The sequence below is a fragment of the Pleurodeles waltl genome, chromosome 6 (assembly GCF_031143425.1).
Source record: "Pleurodeles waltl isolate 20211129_DDA chromosome 6, aPleWal1.hap1.20221129, whole genome shotgun sequence".
In the NCBI taxonomy this organism is placed as follows: Eukaryota; Metazoa; Chordata; class Amphibia; order Caudata; family Salamandridae; genus Pleurodeles; species Pleurodeles waltl.
In genome coordinates, this window is record NC_090445.1 from 1,063,044,045 (window position 1) to 1,063,060,658 (window position 16,614).

The window sequence follows — 16,614 nt, forward strand, 5'->3', positions numbered from 1 at the left end:
AATATCTTTCCTTTTGACAGTTTTAACCACCAAATTTGCATCTGACTTCCCACTCTGCTGGGCCTGGGGTCCGGTGTGTATTTGGGTGTATGGCTGAGTAGGAACTTAAATGAACTATGGCTTGAGAATTATGTACGGGCATTCGCCTGGTTGGAGGAGCGTCTTGTGAGATGGCTGCTCTCTGCTGCTCTCTTTGATGGGTAGGTTGGCCATTACCAAGGTGGTGGTTCTTCTCAAGTTCCTGTATCTGTTCCTCAACTTACCTTTTCCTCTTCCGCACTCTTTCTGCAACAGCCTGTGATCTTATTTAATTTTGCTCATTTGGGCTGGTCACCAGCCCAGAGCAGCCTGGAAACTACTCATGCTTCCATTTGAACAGGGAGGGTTAGCGCCCCAAACCTGGACCTCTACTATAGCCTGCACAAGTGAACTTTATGCACTTTTGGGTTCACCCCATAATGTACCAACCACACACTGCCCCTGAACATGATCATGTACTTCAGTGTCATCTGAATATGGCATTATACCTGCCCCCTCAACGTCCGAGGGCTCAAATCAATTCTGTTGCTTGTGCAAGACGGGCATGGGACAAGCCCCGGTTCAGGGCTCACACTGAACATCTGTTTGCATCATTCTTTTGGCTTCTAAAAAAAAAAACCCTCTCGGCCTGTCACTGAAGATGCAGGCACCTGCACCCAGATCCAAGACCTCAATCTAACCAATATGGGAGCGGTGTACCCGGACGGAGCTTTCATAAATCTGGAACAGGCACTTGAGAATCATACCAACTCGCTTCTGCATAGACTAACCTATTACCAATTGCGCGCCACTATCCGTTCAACTCCTAGTTCTTTCCCGAACGCTCCTGAGACTTTTCATGCTCTTTGAACTGCTCTTGAATACTCCCTCTCCTTGTCAATTAATCACAAAATTATGCACTTGGTGTAGGGAGCGATGCAGATGGATGGCTTTGGTCAGAGCTTTTTGATGTATTTGACAATATGATAGCCCATACTATTCAAGGATCACTTGCGGCCTAAGGTAACTATAATTCGCACCCTCGCCATGCACTTATTACCCCAGGTATTACAGCACTCATGACAGCTTTTGGAACGTCAATAAAAATGTAAATGAAAAATTAGAAGACAAATTATTGATGAAAAAACTGTGCTTGGTGGGGGCTGCGAGTTCTAGTTACCCTAGGCCGTGAGGTATAGTTACTTAAAATACCTCTAACTGTAACCGCTGAGTTTCTCTGAGTTTGTGTGAGTAACTTCAGAACCTAACTATAACGTCCATGTAACTATATATATATATATATATATATATATATATATATATATACAGTTATAAATACTTTATTGGGATATATGTATTCATTACATCTTACAATCCTTAGATTGGTATCTGATGGCATCCTGAGTAAATTCCTCTTATTTTTAGCTTTGTTCACCAGGGCACAATTTGTAGAATATAACTCTCTTTAAATTATTTTAGGTCGCACGTTGCTATGAAAAACAACACACTGGCCATTGATTACGACATCTTGCTATCTTGATGTTCATAGTTGTCGACCTTCTCTGTAGGCCTCACCTATGAGCACACATGAAATCTGACCAGGTATTTGTTAGGGAGCCAAGCTACAAGCAGGGGGTATAAGCTTGGGACACTCAGATGCCACAATAAATACAGGGAACTTTATAGCGCACCTTCTTTCTCTTACTTTCACTTTTCAGGTGTTTCACTTTAACTGCGCATCACAACCAGTCAACCTGTGCATGACATTTTCCCACAGCAGCTTTAGCAATTACTGTTCACAAAATTACACTTGCTAGTGTAGAGGCATTTTAAAAAACTTCACCAGTCAGGGAATATCTCGCTTTTATCTTCGTTTGTATTTTTAATGGCCAGGAATTTTAGTTCTGTGCACTAAATTTGCCTTTTCATACAGGAGTATGAGGAGAAGTATGCAAAACTAAAAGCGGACTTTGAAGCAGAACAGAAATCACGTGCACGCCTAGAAGAAGATATTAATTTTCTGCGGAGCTCCTACGACCAGCAACTAGCCAGTCTGGAAGAAGGTCTGAAGCAGAGAGCAGGTGCAGGTATGTACTACGAAGAATGCCAGATCAGGTTACAATCTCAGTGTGCAACTAGACAGTTACAGAGAGGACCCGGAGCATGGCCACATATAGAGGCAAAGGTTAGCACTGCATCTGAGCAGGTGATAGCACAAATCAAAATATGTTTATTCATTCTCTTTCCAGTGTGTTTTTTAACATGATGTGGAATTAAGCAATGGTAGTTGATCTCATGGTGTAATTTTTTGACATAAAGTTAGAGTGGCTTAAATCTCTAGGCCACTAAATGAAATAAATAAGTAGTACCACTTACACAGCACTTTGTGTAGCCATGTCGTCACAAGGTGCTTTTATTACTGTTGCTTAGAACCCACCTCGCACACAACCAAAACTGGTATGATGTGAGAAGTGATCTAATATTGGCTAGGAAGGTAGATGCATGCTGAGGACTCTTTAAAGACTAACACACTTTTCAGAGAAATGGTAACCACCCCTTATGGAAAGCGTGAATGGCTTTTTGTATTGTATTGTAATAGTATTTATATAGCGCTTACTACCCCCGACGAGGCGTTGAAGCGCTTTTCGGCGAGTAGCATGCTACTCCGGGACCCAAAAGGAATTAGTGGTGGATTAGTATAGGGAAATAAGAGTACAGTTTTACTATTATTATGAGTTAATTTGCTATACTGTGGGAAAAAATAGGTGACAATATCAGTGCCTGCTCTATTCTGGATTCAAGCCTTCCTCTTTAATTGCAGCTACATAAAAAACACAGATCGTAACCGCGGAACAATCCACACGCCCTGTATCCCACAAAGATCATCCCTATCCTGCCTCATTTACATATTTTCTCCACACAGCTTTGAAAGTCGTTTGGAGTAAAGTTTCAGATATATGAAGGAAACACAAATAAATTCTGAGCTAGAAAACAACCCAGGCTACACCACAAAAATCTCTTTACGTTCGGACCATGTTCTCTAATCGATGAAGGAGACTTTCTGGTGCATGAACAGAATCAAGACTAAAATCATCTTAATGATAAAAGTGGGCCTACCTCCCTGTAATTCATGCTGCCCATTTCTTCTGTCCTGTCCCTTAATCATTCCAGATTTAAGGAACCTGAGTATATTCTTCGAATCAGTAATGTTGTCTGGATTCAAGTCAATTCAGACAGATCGATCTCCAGCTTCCTTTACTTCATAAGATCCTCCCATTACTCCCAACCGACCATGAGGTGAAGTTGAATGCAATCCTTGTCATGACCTTATTGTCACGTCATTATATTGGCCTCCCCACTAAACTGATTGCCAAAGTTCATAATGTGCCCTAATGTCTGTAAACCAGACCACATTGTCTGATCTGTAAGCTGTTGACTTGCTATCAGTCAGTCAGTGGCATACAATTAAGGTTCTCTGCACTGTTCACTTTTTAAAAAGGCCTAAAAAAACACTCCAGGAATTTGGCTTCATGCTATAACCCAAACAGAAACCTTGATTTAGCAGCATCTATTCAAGTGGATCAAACACAGAGGCAAATCTGTGGCAGTACAAGGCCCAAAACCTTGGAAGGCCCTCAGCCCTTTCTTATGACCTAAACTGAACCATATGTGTGCAAAGAAACTCCTTACAACTATTCTTGCACACTTTCTAACTGGCATTCTGAATTGTCCCTGACCACAATCATAGAATATCTGCTATGGCTGTTGACACTATCTGATTGGCTTTGTTCCTCCCCTTCATTGATTTTTCTCCTTTGGATTGCTCATTGTTCTCCTTCTAACCAAAGACTCTGAAGTAACTGAAAGGACAGACACAACACATTAGAAATCTACCTAATAAATAAATTAAGGTAGTCCTCTGAAAATTAAAGCCTCTTTAAGGTTTCACATCCCACTCAATTGTAGTATGCCCCTTCCAAATAGACAGACCCACCCAAAATTTATAAAGGCTCCCCAGAATGTCTGTGAAATCCTCTCTAAGAATTCTTCCACTCCCTACCATATGAATGCCCATCTGTAGTGTACAATAATCCTATATAAAGCCCCTTCCCAAGCACTTCAAGATGAAAGCCTATACACACCAATTTTGTAAGAAGCCTGCCGAAATTCATAAAAATGTAAACCACTCTCGACTCCACAAAGACCATGCTCAAGACCCTCTTACAATAAATAAAAACTCTTCACTGGGCAGCTCTTGCCATCACTGCAGCAGACATCTTATCCTGGGCCTCAGTTGCATCGCTCTTTCTCAGGCTGTGAACAACAGTAGAATTTGTAGGTCAGCCCATTTGGAGGTCTGCTCAAGTGGCAGAAACTAAGGTGCAACATTATTCTCAGGGTTGGCACGCAGAATGGCCCACTGGGACCGGTAGACAATAGGAATTGTGTCTCTCCCTCCATCCAGAGGTGTGTGTATGCCTATTTGTTTGTCTCCTTTCAATATGAAACTTCTGCTGCACTGGGGAAAGGGGCTTCTCCTCAGTTGATGAGCGTACACGCCTGGGTGTTGCCCTAACAGTGAAAATTTCATGATGAGTATGGTCAGTGAGGGTAAATACTGTGATCCCTAGGCAAACCAGAACATTTGGGGAAGGACTCTGCATCCTGTTCACTGTCACATGAGAGAGAGAGACTGTACTATTTCAGCCCAAAGAAGGAAGCTGATGACCGTTGGTGCTGATGAAATAGACCAAGAGAGTAGAAGTAAGGTACACAGTACCGAGGGGGGGGGGGGAAGGTATTGTTTGAAGGCTCATATGTGTAACAACCATCCAAGGGCTTCCTCTCTGTTTATCACTGATGATAAATCCACATTTGAGATTGATTTCTCATTTTTCAGTTATGTAGGTTGATTTGGATTTTTCTCTTCTTTGGAAGAGAATTTTCTGAAGGGAGAGTTGTTGCATCCAAGAGAAAGGAGATATATTTACACATTATGCTATATATTATATTGGAGTTGAATCTCGGTATGCAGGTTTCCTGACTACTTCTAGTTCTTCCTCACCACTTAATTCTTAGCTTTCGGCAAAAGCCAGTGTTTTACTGCAGACTTCAAAGTACCTTATTAAGTCAAAGTTCCTTTAATTTGCTGTCAATTAAGCAAAAGTTATGAAGTGCTTAACTGAATAATCCCCTTCCTCTCCTTGTTGGCTCATAGTTACACCGTTTGCTCTAGCATTTGTCATTTTGTTAGTCTAGCGGTCAATGACAATATCTGGACTTTTTGTAGCTAACCCTTTCGCTGATAGTGGTTTCTATGCAACAACATTCTATTTTGTTAAATTTCAGCATCATAAGGGGGGGTGAAAGGGTAGAAATGTAGAGCTTAATTAATGGTCATGGTGGTTCTACTTTCCAGTTGACTGTATTTTTGTGCACAGATTGGTTCTTTTTAATTGTATATACTGGATTAAAGATTCAAATGATGTAATCCAAATAATTGTATTTGGGCAGATTTACCTACAGTAGATTTTTCAGCTTTCAGACATAGAAAGTGTACAAACATGTGAGGTTCAAATGTATTTTCTCAGAGTTACGCCAAACACTTTTTTAAAGGTTTGTATTGTACCATTGTTTGCAATAAAAATCTTGTCACCCTACGATTTGCACTGAATGTACAGTATTAATACTGTTGCTAAACGTACAAAGGGTTAGTAGGAAACATGTTGGGAAATCCAATTTTCATTGACTGCTTTTAGTAGTAGCATTTTTCTGCCTGGGCTCTCATGACAGTTGGCACTGCTTTGGACCCCTGGTCCTCCCTCTCACAGGTTAGGCATCTGTACCATTACTTTAGTAAGAGATGTGCCAAAAGCACAAAGAAAGGTGTTTGACCTGTCTTTTTCAAATACTTCCTAATTCAAAGAGCACATTGTTTTTTATTCTCTTGAGGACTGGCCTAACTATGAACTTCAACGTAATACAGACAACCATCTACATGCATGGGGTGCTTCAAGGCCACTACTTCACTTGCTACCCTGCTCCAGAACACTCAAGAAAGACAAGTTTACACATTGGTGTATTCATTACTTTACTTCTAAGGCACTACCTGTTGATTTTAATTCCTAGGAGATGTCGGACTTTGTAGGTCCATCATTATTCAGGGTGATTATTTAGTAAGATCTCTGATAATTGTCATATTTCTGAACATATGCAAAAAGTCATATTTGTTGATAACTACTTCATCTTTTTGGCTTTTATCATTTTTTCAGTCTTCACTTCATCTGGAAAAATTTTCATAACCTCATTTAGAAATTCTCCCTAATGGCATATCTGATGTTCAGAACGCTTATTTTATTTCCTTGTTAGTGTTTTTCATTTGTGTTTGTGGCTCTCTCAACATAATTTCTGCATTTGTAATCTAAAGCTTTATTGCTGATTGTTGTAGGTTACATTTCCATTCTTAAGTTATCTTCTTGTCGTCATTCAAGTTTGAAAAATAATTTATATATTCTAGGAATATTCTGCTTTCGGAAAAATACTCTTTCAACATTGGTGAGTCCCACCTCACTGCCATCTCTCCTTTAAAAATTCTCTCTAGTTTTATAAATAAATGTTTAGACACATAGGCCCTCATTATGACCCTGGCGGACGGCGGTATTTTGGAGAAGAGTACTGCCAACAGGCTGGCGGTACTCTTCCCCAAAAGATGACATTGGCGGTAAACAGTCAATGTACCAGTCCGTCCGCCAGGGCGGTAACAGCCGCCAGGCTGGAGACTTCAGTCTCCAGCCAGGCGGCTGTCACTGTCTCACCTGCTAGATTATGACCCCGCCTACTGCTATGGTTTTCGTGGCTTCCTTACCACCACAAAAACCATGGCAGTAGGCACTATCAGTGACAAGGAATCCCTTCCCTGTCACTGATAGGGGTCTCCTCCGCCTCCTCCCCCTCCTCAGAGTCCTCCCCCACAGTCTCCCTCCCACTCCAGACCCCCGACAGAAACGCACATTCATGCACCAACATACACACGCATACGCACACACATACCCACATTCACTCACGCATGCATACATCCATTCACACACACACTTGCATACATACAAGCACCCACACATTCACACAACACAACATACACGCACACTCACAACCATGCATGCACACACTCATTCCACACGCCACACACCCACATGCACTCACACACAAACATACACCCACACACACAACACCCCCCACTCCTCTCCCCTGTCGGAGCACCCGACTTATCTGATTGCCGGGGGTTCCTCCGGCAGGAGACGGGAAGGGGCGTTGCTGCCAGCAGCAGCGTCCGCCAGCAGAACACCACCAGGCCGTATCATGTGTTATGATACTGTCTGCGGCAGTCTACTGGCGTGGCGCTGCTGCTAGCAGCAGCGCCACCTTGCCGGCGTCCGCCGCCATGGCCGCAGCCGGAATTCTGCTGGAATTCTGGCTACGGTCATAATATGACGGATGGTAGGTAGCCGCGGCCACGGTGTTTGGCGGCCGTCACCGCAGCAGTAGGTAGTCAATACCGGCGTTGACATAATGAGGGCCATAATCTGCTTAGTGTTTTTGTTTTTTAGTATAATCTGAAAAGTTAGAGCTTTATCTTCAATAGATTTTTATTATTATTTTCAAAGATTAAAGAGAATAATATAGACCATTCGCTAATTCCACCCTTTTCACACCACACTCAACCTGTTGACCCCCTCACAGTCACAATGTTTCCCAGTGTTCCTTTCTGTTCGTTCTGTGCAGAGACTTAAGAAGGCCCAAAAGTCCTGTTTGAAAACACAAAATATATTCCTTGTTAATTTTCTGTGCTCCCTTTAGATTTTATAGCTTTTCCTCCATCTCAATAAGGTATCCGTCTAGTGTTCTTGGGGTCTTATTCGATCCCGACTTGTTCAACATCTTTTTCACCACTAATAGTAGATGGTCTCTCATTTTGCCTGTTCCTGACTTAGCTATTTGTGCACTAGATCCGCAGATTACTGTTTACATTGCTGCAGTCACTTTTGTGCCCATTACTTGTTCAATATTGGTTATTAGATGGGCCAAAAAATCGCTCCATATATATTCAGTGCCACAGGGTGTGTGTGGGTAAGTGTGATGCGTTCGTTGGGCTCCCTCAAACACAGGTGCAATCTAGTACGATCTATTTCATGTAATCTAACTGGAGTAGCATACCACCTGTACTGGATATTGAAAATAGAATCTTTACTTTGCATATGTTTAGCAAAACCATTTTCTCTCATCAGTTTATCCTTCCATTTGTCATACCCTAGAGAACTCCCTTACCTCCTTTTCAGGTCTCCTCCAATCACAACTTTTTCATGCCTGTTGGCATCTTGCAGGATACTATACATAGGTGAAACTGAGTGGGCTTGTTCTTCTATCCCTTCTGGCAGCTTCTCAAAAGTAATCAGTGGTCTAGTAAGTAGCCCCTTCTTTGATCAACAGGTATAAAACCTAGTGTTAAACCTGTGCCCATCTGAATATATTGTCTACATGTAAGCCAACGTCCTCTCATCTGCTCAAACTATTTTATTTATTCCTTCTGAAAAAGGTCCCTCCCTTATACACACCATCCCTCCTTCCATCTTTGGAAAGCCCTTTAACCTAAGCCCGCCTGGAAGTCTTCATTGCCAAGGAGTGTTGCGAACAAAGCCTACTTCATCTCAGATCTTCAAGTTGGTAACCTCCAAAAAGTACAACTTATAACTTGCAATTCCTTCCACAACCATGGAACTTTGGCAAGTAGTATGATCAATAAAACATCTGCATTGTATTTTTTTTTAGAATCCTTAGATCACACTAAGACATTTTTCAGCTATATTGCTTGATAGCTGTTTTAAAGTCCACTATCTCTCAGCTGTTATTTATGGTTTGCTAGTCGGTCTGTAACTGTTTGAACACCTGTATGGAGAGATTAATGGAACATGTCTGAAAAACGTACAGACAATGTAGTAACACAGACATTCTGGTTATAGCCACCCTCCCCAGCAACAATATTGACATAATATGCTGCTGTTGCAGTTTAAGAGCGATATCTCTAAGCAATTGTAGGCAGTTTGCTCTGAAAATCCTCTCCTAGATCGCATGTCAAGTAAACCGCAGGATATTTTATCAATGATGAACGCCTACATAAATGGAGTAGAAACCGTCACCTATGAAGTGTTCCCTGGCATGTAGTCAAGTTTATCTTTTCCGATTTAGAGACATTAATCTTTAATCCAGAGACCCTAAGGAACTGGTCATTTTTCAAGGGCTTGCAGGAGTCCCAGGGGATCAGAAAGTAAGATCTTAATATTATCCTTGTGCATATGTAATCTGAATGTATCTTTCTCTAACCCAATGCCTTTAACTGCATTATGAGCTTCAATTAGTTGTCCTAGGAGTTTTAAGGAGAGGTCAAACAACAGTGGTGTTAGTGTGCCCGCCACACTCTATACAGATATTTGTAAGCTGACCATTCACTCAGACTCAGGCCAAAACTGCTGTCAAGCTCATCAGAAGAATTGGGCTGAACTGTTATAAAAGACAGGTGTCAAGCCGTCTGGGCCCTGGGCATTTTGCTTCTAAAGGCCTTTTACAGCAAAGAGGACTTGCTGTTTCATAATCATCGAGTTTTAGGGCATAGTTTGCTTCACCAAGACTATCTCTAATATTGCCCCATGTAATCATAATTTCACCTTCTCTGGGTATACCTTATATGTATGACCCTTCTCGTATAAGGATTGCTAGAAGAAGTAAACCTGTTTCCTCCTAGCTTTTTCTGCTTCATGAACTTTGCTTGCTTCATCCTTAATAGCCTGTACATAACAGCGTGTCCGGTGGGCCCTCAGCTTCGCTGCTAGTAAATGTCCTCCTTCCTGCTCCCCTATCAACTTTTAACCAGCTCTAGCTGCGACATAATCCACTTTATTAAGGGAAAGGTTAACCTGAGTGTCCTAACCACTTGTGGGAGCAGAAGGGGAGCGGAACAAAAAAGTGTAGGGAATGGAAACTGTGCAAACTATTCGACTTGAATAGAGAAACCACCAACAGCTGTTGTCACGCAAAGTGAAATACTATGAGAGTACCTCCAGAGTTGTGGAGTCTTAAGAAGACCCAGGTGCACTAGGAAATCCATGAAATATACCACCATGACTGCAGGGGCACTGCCTGCCTTTTCCGCCTTTCACCAATCAACTTTTGACTTGATCCAGCATGTGAATCAATCCAACCAAATCACCTCCCACTTCTGTGTACTACCCTCTCAAAGCTCTTTCTAAATGTGAAAAGTTGCGAACTTATGCCCTTAGTCACCCAGATGTTGGGTTTTCCCCACTTCAGGCTGTACATAGACCAGTAAAGGCCCTTCAGGTCCCTTCCCACCCCAGGCTGCTGAAGCATTGCCAGTCTTATTCTTTTCCCACGAAGAGCAAAAGAATACATCCATTCTGACCTAGACAGCTTTCAGTGACAGCAAAGTCTGTTGCACATGAGGTAGAAGGCGTGGCACATTTCTGAGGCACCATTGTTTGATGTAGCTCACCAGGCTGGTGTGCAGGCTAAGTTGACCTTTGATGACTAACTCGTTGTAGTTGCTGCATTGATGCTTTCCTCCCATTTTCCATGGTTGTTGCATTGGTCTTAGCACTCCTTCTCTTCAGGGATATCCTTCACCATGCTTCCACTAAAGCTGTCTAAGCTGATGCTGTTCTTCCACTGTTCTCCCTTACACCATCTTCACCAATGTGGAGAACATTCCTTGTTTTCATAGTAGAGTTCACGGTAATCTCCAGGCCTTGCAATTAGATTACGAAAGGGTGCCCCCATCTGCATGGCATTTTGGATCTCTGGAAGTTGATGACTGTAAGGAAGCCTTTTTTAATAGAAAGTGATAATAGATGAATCCTGAAAGAGCATTAACTTCTGACTCACAAATATGAATTCAGCTTTGCCCCTAACCTCCCCCATATGTTTTTTCCTTCAGCTTGATGTTTTGTATGCATGTCAGAATGTATGAAAGACCGTATCATACAGTCCTGTAGGTTCTATCCAGTTTTAGTGATGTGGAGTCATACAGGTACAAGAGGTACAAGAGCACAAGGAACATCCTCCGTGGGTATGCTTTTATGGTACCTTCTATGCATTTTTGGGCCTCTTATTTGTTTATCATTGGTTCTGGGATGGCTCTCCTGCATTTCCTGAAGAATCACATTCTGTGTCTCGGGGATAAATGTCTAGGACACAGTTCTGAGGAGCAGAAAGATCTGTTACATATAAACTCCTCCAGAAAATGTACCCTTAACCCTAAATCATTCATATTTCTGGACACCTCCCTTAGCTTACTTTTGAGGCATATTTTCAGCAATTTGGTCCCCTTCTTTGACCCGTGAAAGAGTAATTGCATGGAGATTCTGGTCAATTCTCCATTTCTTTGACATTATCCCTAAGGTGCAGTGTTATGTATGACATGTATCCTTCCAATACTCACATTTAGAGAGCTACTTTCTTTTTTCCTTTACCTTTAGAACTTCAGGTGAGTGTAGGTCTTTTCATCCTCTTGTCCCTGGATGCTGCTTTTCTCAGACTGACAGAACTACGGTTCTGGAGCTGTATTGGTATTGTTTGCAACGCTCAGACGTGACCATTAAATGGACAGCAGGATGCCATGAACACACAGCTTTAGACAGATGAAAACAATTTGCACAAATGATACTGTATGAAATAGTTTTGAGAATAATTGGAATAGAGAATGAAAATAAAATATTTACTCCAGTATTGGAACTTTCATAGATTCATATGCTTGAATCATTCCCCGTCATCGAGATGGGAGTCCCCAGTACCTTAGAAAAGACAATGCCACAAAAGACATAATAGTAATAACTTACAGCTCTACTTTAAAGTAATCTATCCAAGTCCTTATGTAAAAAAAGACCAAACTCCAGCATCAACCAATCAGATAATCCCACCCTCTGGAACCCTCCTGAGAGAAGCTCCAGGACCTCAGATTTTCTACTTCACATTGTGATAGGGAGTCTCCACGGAGCTCTGCTCATTTTTTTCCTGTTGGAATAGACGTTACCACTACATCTGGAATTATTCTCTATTCTAGAGCGTTTTGTGTTCACACTCGGAATATCTGGGGCCTGACATTATCAGCATAATGTCTGACAGAGAGGGGAAAAGTCTCTTCAGAGCCTGCAGTACATGTGGAAAGAAAAGACTCCACTCTGAGAAGCCACATAGAGACTGCATATATTGCCTCTATCCTGAACATTCTGCTTCTGAATTAAGGTATGTAGTACCTAAAGGATAGAGAGAGAAGACTGCTCATATCGCTCCAAAAGCTTAAAACAAGGAAAAACCCTGTCTAAGATTCTGACAGTTAGGAATCTTCCTGGTCTTCCAAAAATTCCCAAAAGAGACAAAGATCACCTCACTTTGAAAAGGGTTCAGGGCAACCCTCCAAAGCTTTTAAAAAGTACTCACAGAGGTCTGGTGAAGGCCACAGTCTATCAACATCACCTCATGAAAGAAAATCTTCTTCATCAAAATCTAAACATCGGCCTTCAACTTCAAAGGAGGTTTCTAAACCTTCTTCAGAGCCATCCACACCTCCACCGAAGATCATTACTACCTTTAGAAAGCCTTCTTCAGCCCCAGATAACAGACCGTCGACAACGACCCCACCGTCAACAAAGTCATTGTCGTCGACACCATCGTCGACGAGAATATCCACGGTTACCAGCCTATCTACTATTACTTCCTGCTCGTCAACGACGTCTACGTTGACGGTATCTAAGTCCAGACCGTCGATGATAAAGATGTCATCCATGACAGTGTCAGCGACGCCATCATTGTCAACGAACATTCCGGTGACACCGGCATCATCAACGACACCGTCAACGGCGACCAGAAGTGGACCCTCGCAGGTGGAGACGACTTCGTTGATGGCACCGTCGACGAGGAGAAAAATTCTGGTCTTGACTTGAAAAGGAGACATAACACTGCATGCCACGTCTCCAAGTAAGGTCACACCTTTACTTCCGGCCCATCTACTGGAGGAAGATTCGGATGATGATGGGCCATTTGGGGAGGCTCATAGTCCTTCTCAGCTCCACGTCAAGTGTCAAGATGATGAAGAAGAATATCACCAGCAGTATTATTCTCCTCAGAGAGACCGACAAGGTGTGCCAGATTATATGGTCTGTATCCCAAGTTCTCTTATCTCTGATCTCCAACTTATGTTGACAGACTACAAAAAGAGGTTTCCATCAGCACCACAGTCAGAGAAAATACCAACAGAACCCCCACCATCAATACCTTCCACCCCAGTACCACAACCAAAGTTGTAGCCTAAATCGGCGAGGAGTACCCCGCAGAGAACCTTTATACAAGTTACAGACTCCTCAGATGAGAAGAGAGAGGAAGGTGAGCTGCAGGACACGCAGTCTGATTGGGACAACTATATATGACCAACCCAACATCTCCATCGCCTACTGCGGTGGATTCACCCCCAGACGACATTCGAGGTTTCCATGATCTGCTTGAAAGAGCAGCGAAGAGATTTGCGCTGCCCATGCCATCTAAACAAATGGACTACTTCCTATACGATTTTAAGGAGCCCTTTCAAAAGAGTATACGCTCCATACCCACAGTGAGTTACATCTAGGAGGAAGGTCTGAAGGTAATGAAAAACCCAGCTACTGTGGCGGCGGTCTTACCAAGGTTAGGCAAAATGTATAAGGCTTTAGAAGACGCTCCAACATGTCTCATTGGCCATCCGAAGCCAGACTCAGTAATAATCCAGGCAGCGCAGAGGCGTTCAAAGACTCTGTCAACGCCAATTTCAGCACCTCCAGACAAGGAAGGTAGAAGGCTGGACAACATTGGGAAGCGTTTTTTCTCTATGTCAGAGCTTATAGTGAGAGCAGCAAACTCTTTGGCAATTGTGGGCAGATACGACAAGCAATTATTGGCGGATATCGCTCAGTATCTGGACCAGCTTCAGGAGGATTCAAAGGTGGAAGTAAAGAAGATCCTGTTGGAGAAGGAGCGCACCTCAGCTGAGGTTATTGATTGCGCAATGGATATTGCTACCACTGCTTTTAGACAACTAGCAGGGGGGGGCGGTGCTCCGAAGACAAGGCTGGCTTAGGGTAACTACCTTTCGACTGGAAGTACAGAAAAAGGTATTGGACCTTCCATTTGATGGGGAGGCTCTTTTTGGCAAAGACGTAGATGAAGCCTTACAAGCGATAAAAACTGACACGGACACCGCCAGGTCATTGGGTACCCTACAGTTTAAGAAGTTGCCTTTTCATGCCTCCAGAGGGCGAGGAATCCCATCATATAGAGAGAGTTTTCAAAACCTTTGTTATCCTCTCCTGTGCGACTCTGCTGTTTTGAACACAATACCCACAAAGGCAACCACCCCAGGCGTCCTATTCTAGACCTCCTCCTAGGGGTAGAGCACGTCAGGGCAAAGAGACAGTTCGTCCCATTGACAGCTTTCAGGCTCCGGCTACCTCCCGCCACCAATTCACAGAATAGGGGGAAGAATATCCCACTTTTTTCAAAAATGGCAAGAAATAACGTTGGACCAGTGGGTATTAGTAATAGTTCAATTAGGCCACACCTTGGAGTTCATCCAAATCCCACCATCACACCCTCCACATACTTTCCTTCAAAAGCATCTAAAACAACTCTGGGAGGAAGGGAGCAATAGAGAGAGTTCCTTCTTCAGAAAAGGGCCAAGGTTTTTACTCCTGTTCTCGGCCTCCGGGACTTAAACAAATACCTCAAACGTTAAACCTTTTGCATGGTCACGTTGCAGGACATTCTCCTCTGCATGAACTGCTGAGACTTTATGGCAACCCTGGATCTACAGGATGCATACTTTCATATCCCAATCTCACCTGCCCACAGAAAATTAATTTGTTTCACAGTAGCCGGCAGCCATTCCCAGTTCAGAGTTCTTCCATTTGGCCTGAAATCTGTCCCCAGAATATTCACAAAGTGTCTGGCTCTGGTAGCAGCTTGGCTGAGAGGAAAAAAACACCAGATTTTTCCGTATTTAGACAATTGGCTAATAAAAGCGTGGTCGTATCCAAGAGGCTCACGACTCAACAAAGGCTTGCATGGAATTATTCAACGAACTGGGTCTCACCCTGAATTGGAACCAATCAAAGATCTTGCCAGCGAGAGTAACAACTTTTTTTCAGGGGCGACAATAGACACCGTCAGAAACAAGGCCTTCTCTACATTCGAGAGACAAACCAAACTCTTGTCCCTAGCAAACAGAGTTCAAAGAAGAAAGTCTCTTTCAGTACGCAATTACAAATCTGTACTGGGGGTGATGTTATCTTGCATTCAGCTAATTCCTGTTACTGACTAAGAATGCACCCCCTACAAGAAGAATTGGATCTTCAATGGGTTCAAAAAGAGGGCTCATTCAATGTACTCGGTCACAGTGACTCCGCGCATGATCGAAGCGTTCCACTGGTGGTCAGAACAATTGCACATTGCAATAGGTCTTCATTTCTGCCCCATTGACCCCATTGGTCATTACCACGGACGCCTCTCAGGAGGGATGGCGGCTTACCTTCAAGATCTACAGGTCAGCAGAAGGTGGAACAGCTCTTTTAAAAAATATCATGTCAGTTTCCTAGAGCTAAGAGCAGTTTTTCTGGCTCTACAGGCTTTCCTCCACAGAATAAAACAATCTGCTGTTCTTATAAGAACAGACAATACAACAACGATGCATTACCTGAACAAGCAGGGAAGAACAAAGTCTCTTCTCCTATCTCGAGAATCTCAAAATATCTGGAATGGGCTATTCAAAATAGGGTCAGTTTAAGAGCAGAAAACCTGCCAGGAAAACCGAAGGAGACAACAGACACCCTCAGCAGACTAACATCCTCCTGTCACAAATGGGAGTTGAACCCAGAAGCTCTCGACCAGGTCTTCAAGGAATTGGGAAAGCCCAACCTAGATCTCTTGCATCCATTAGAGTACACCACCGGCGGCCATATCTTGTTTTAGACTTTCCTCGACATCTCCGTCTCACCTTTTTACTTTTCACAATCAACTTTTAGGATACCCATTAGTGCTTAGAAAATCTGAGATACTGGAGCTTCTCTCAGGAGGGTCCTGGAGGGTGGGATTATCTGATTGGTTGATGCTGGGGTTTGTCCTTTTTTACATAATGACTTGGATAGATTACTTAAAAGTAGAGCTGTAAGTTATTACTATTATGTTTTTGGGGACATTATCTTTTCTAAGGTACCGGGGACTCCCATCTCGGCGACGGGAAATGATTCAAACATGTGAATCTGTGAAAGATTCCAGTACTGGAGGACTATAGTTCCAGGTAAGTAACTTATTTCCTTCACCAGCCTCTGTACAATGGCATATGCTAATGAGCTCCAAGGCCGACCAGGATACTCAGAGACTGAAATACTTATGGGCCCTCATTAAGGCATTGGCGGTAAGTGCCGCCTACTGCCGTGGCGATGGGCGACAAATGACCGTCGCTGCGGCTAACAGCCGTCCACCAAATAATGACCACAGCCGGATTTC

The 16,614-nt window shown here is 43.0% G+C and overlaps 1 protein-coding gene across 2 annotated transcripts in view; it reads left to right on the plus strand.

Annotated features, from left to right (window-relative positions):
- The window catches only part of KIF17 (kinesin family member 17), a 360,746-nt gene that overhangs the window by 212,290 nt on the left and 131,842 nt on the right, over positions 1 to 16,614 (plus strand). For both annotated transcript variants that reach the window (XM_069240033.1, XM_069240034.1), the window contains exon 7: positions 1,952 to 2,105. In XM_069240033.1, coding sequence (XP_069096134.1) covers positions 1,952 to 2,105 — 154 coding nt within the window. The remainder of the gene's footprint in view (positions 1 to 1,951; positions 2,106 to 16,614) is intronic.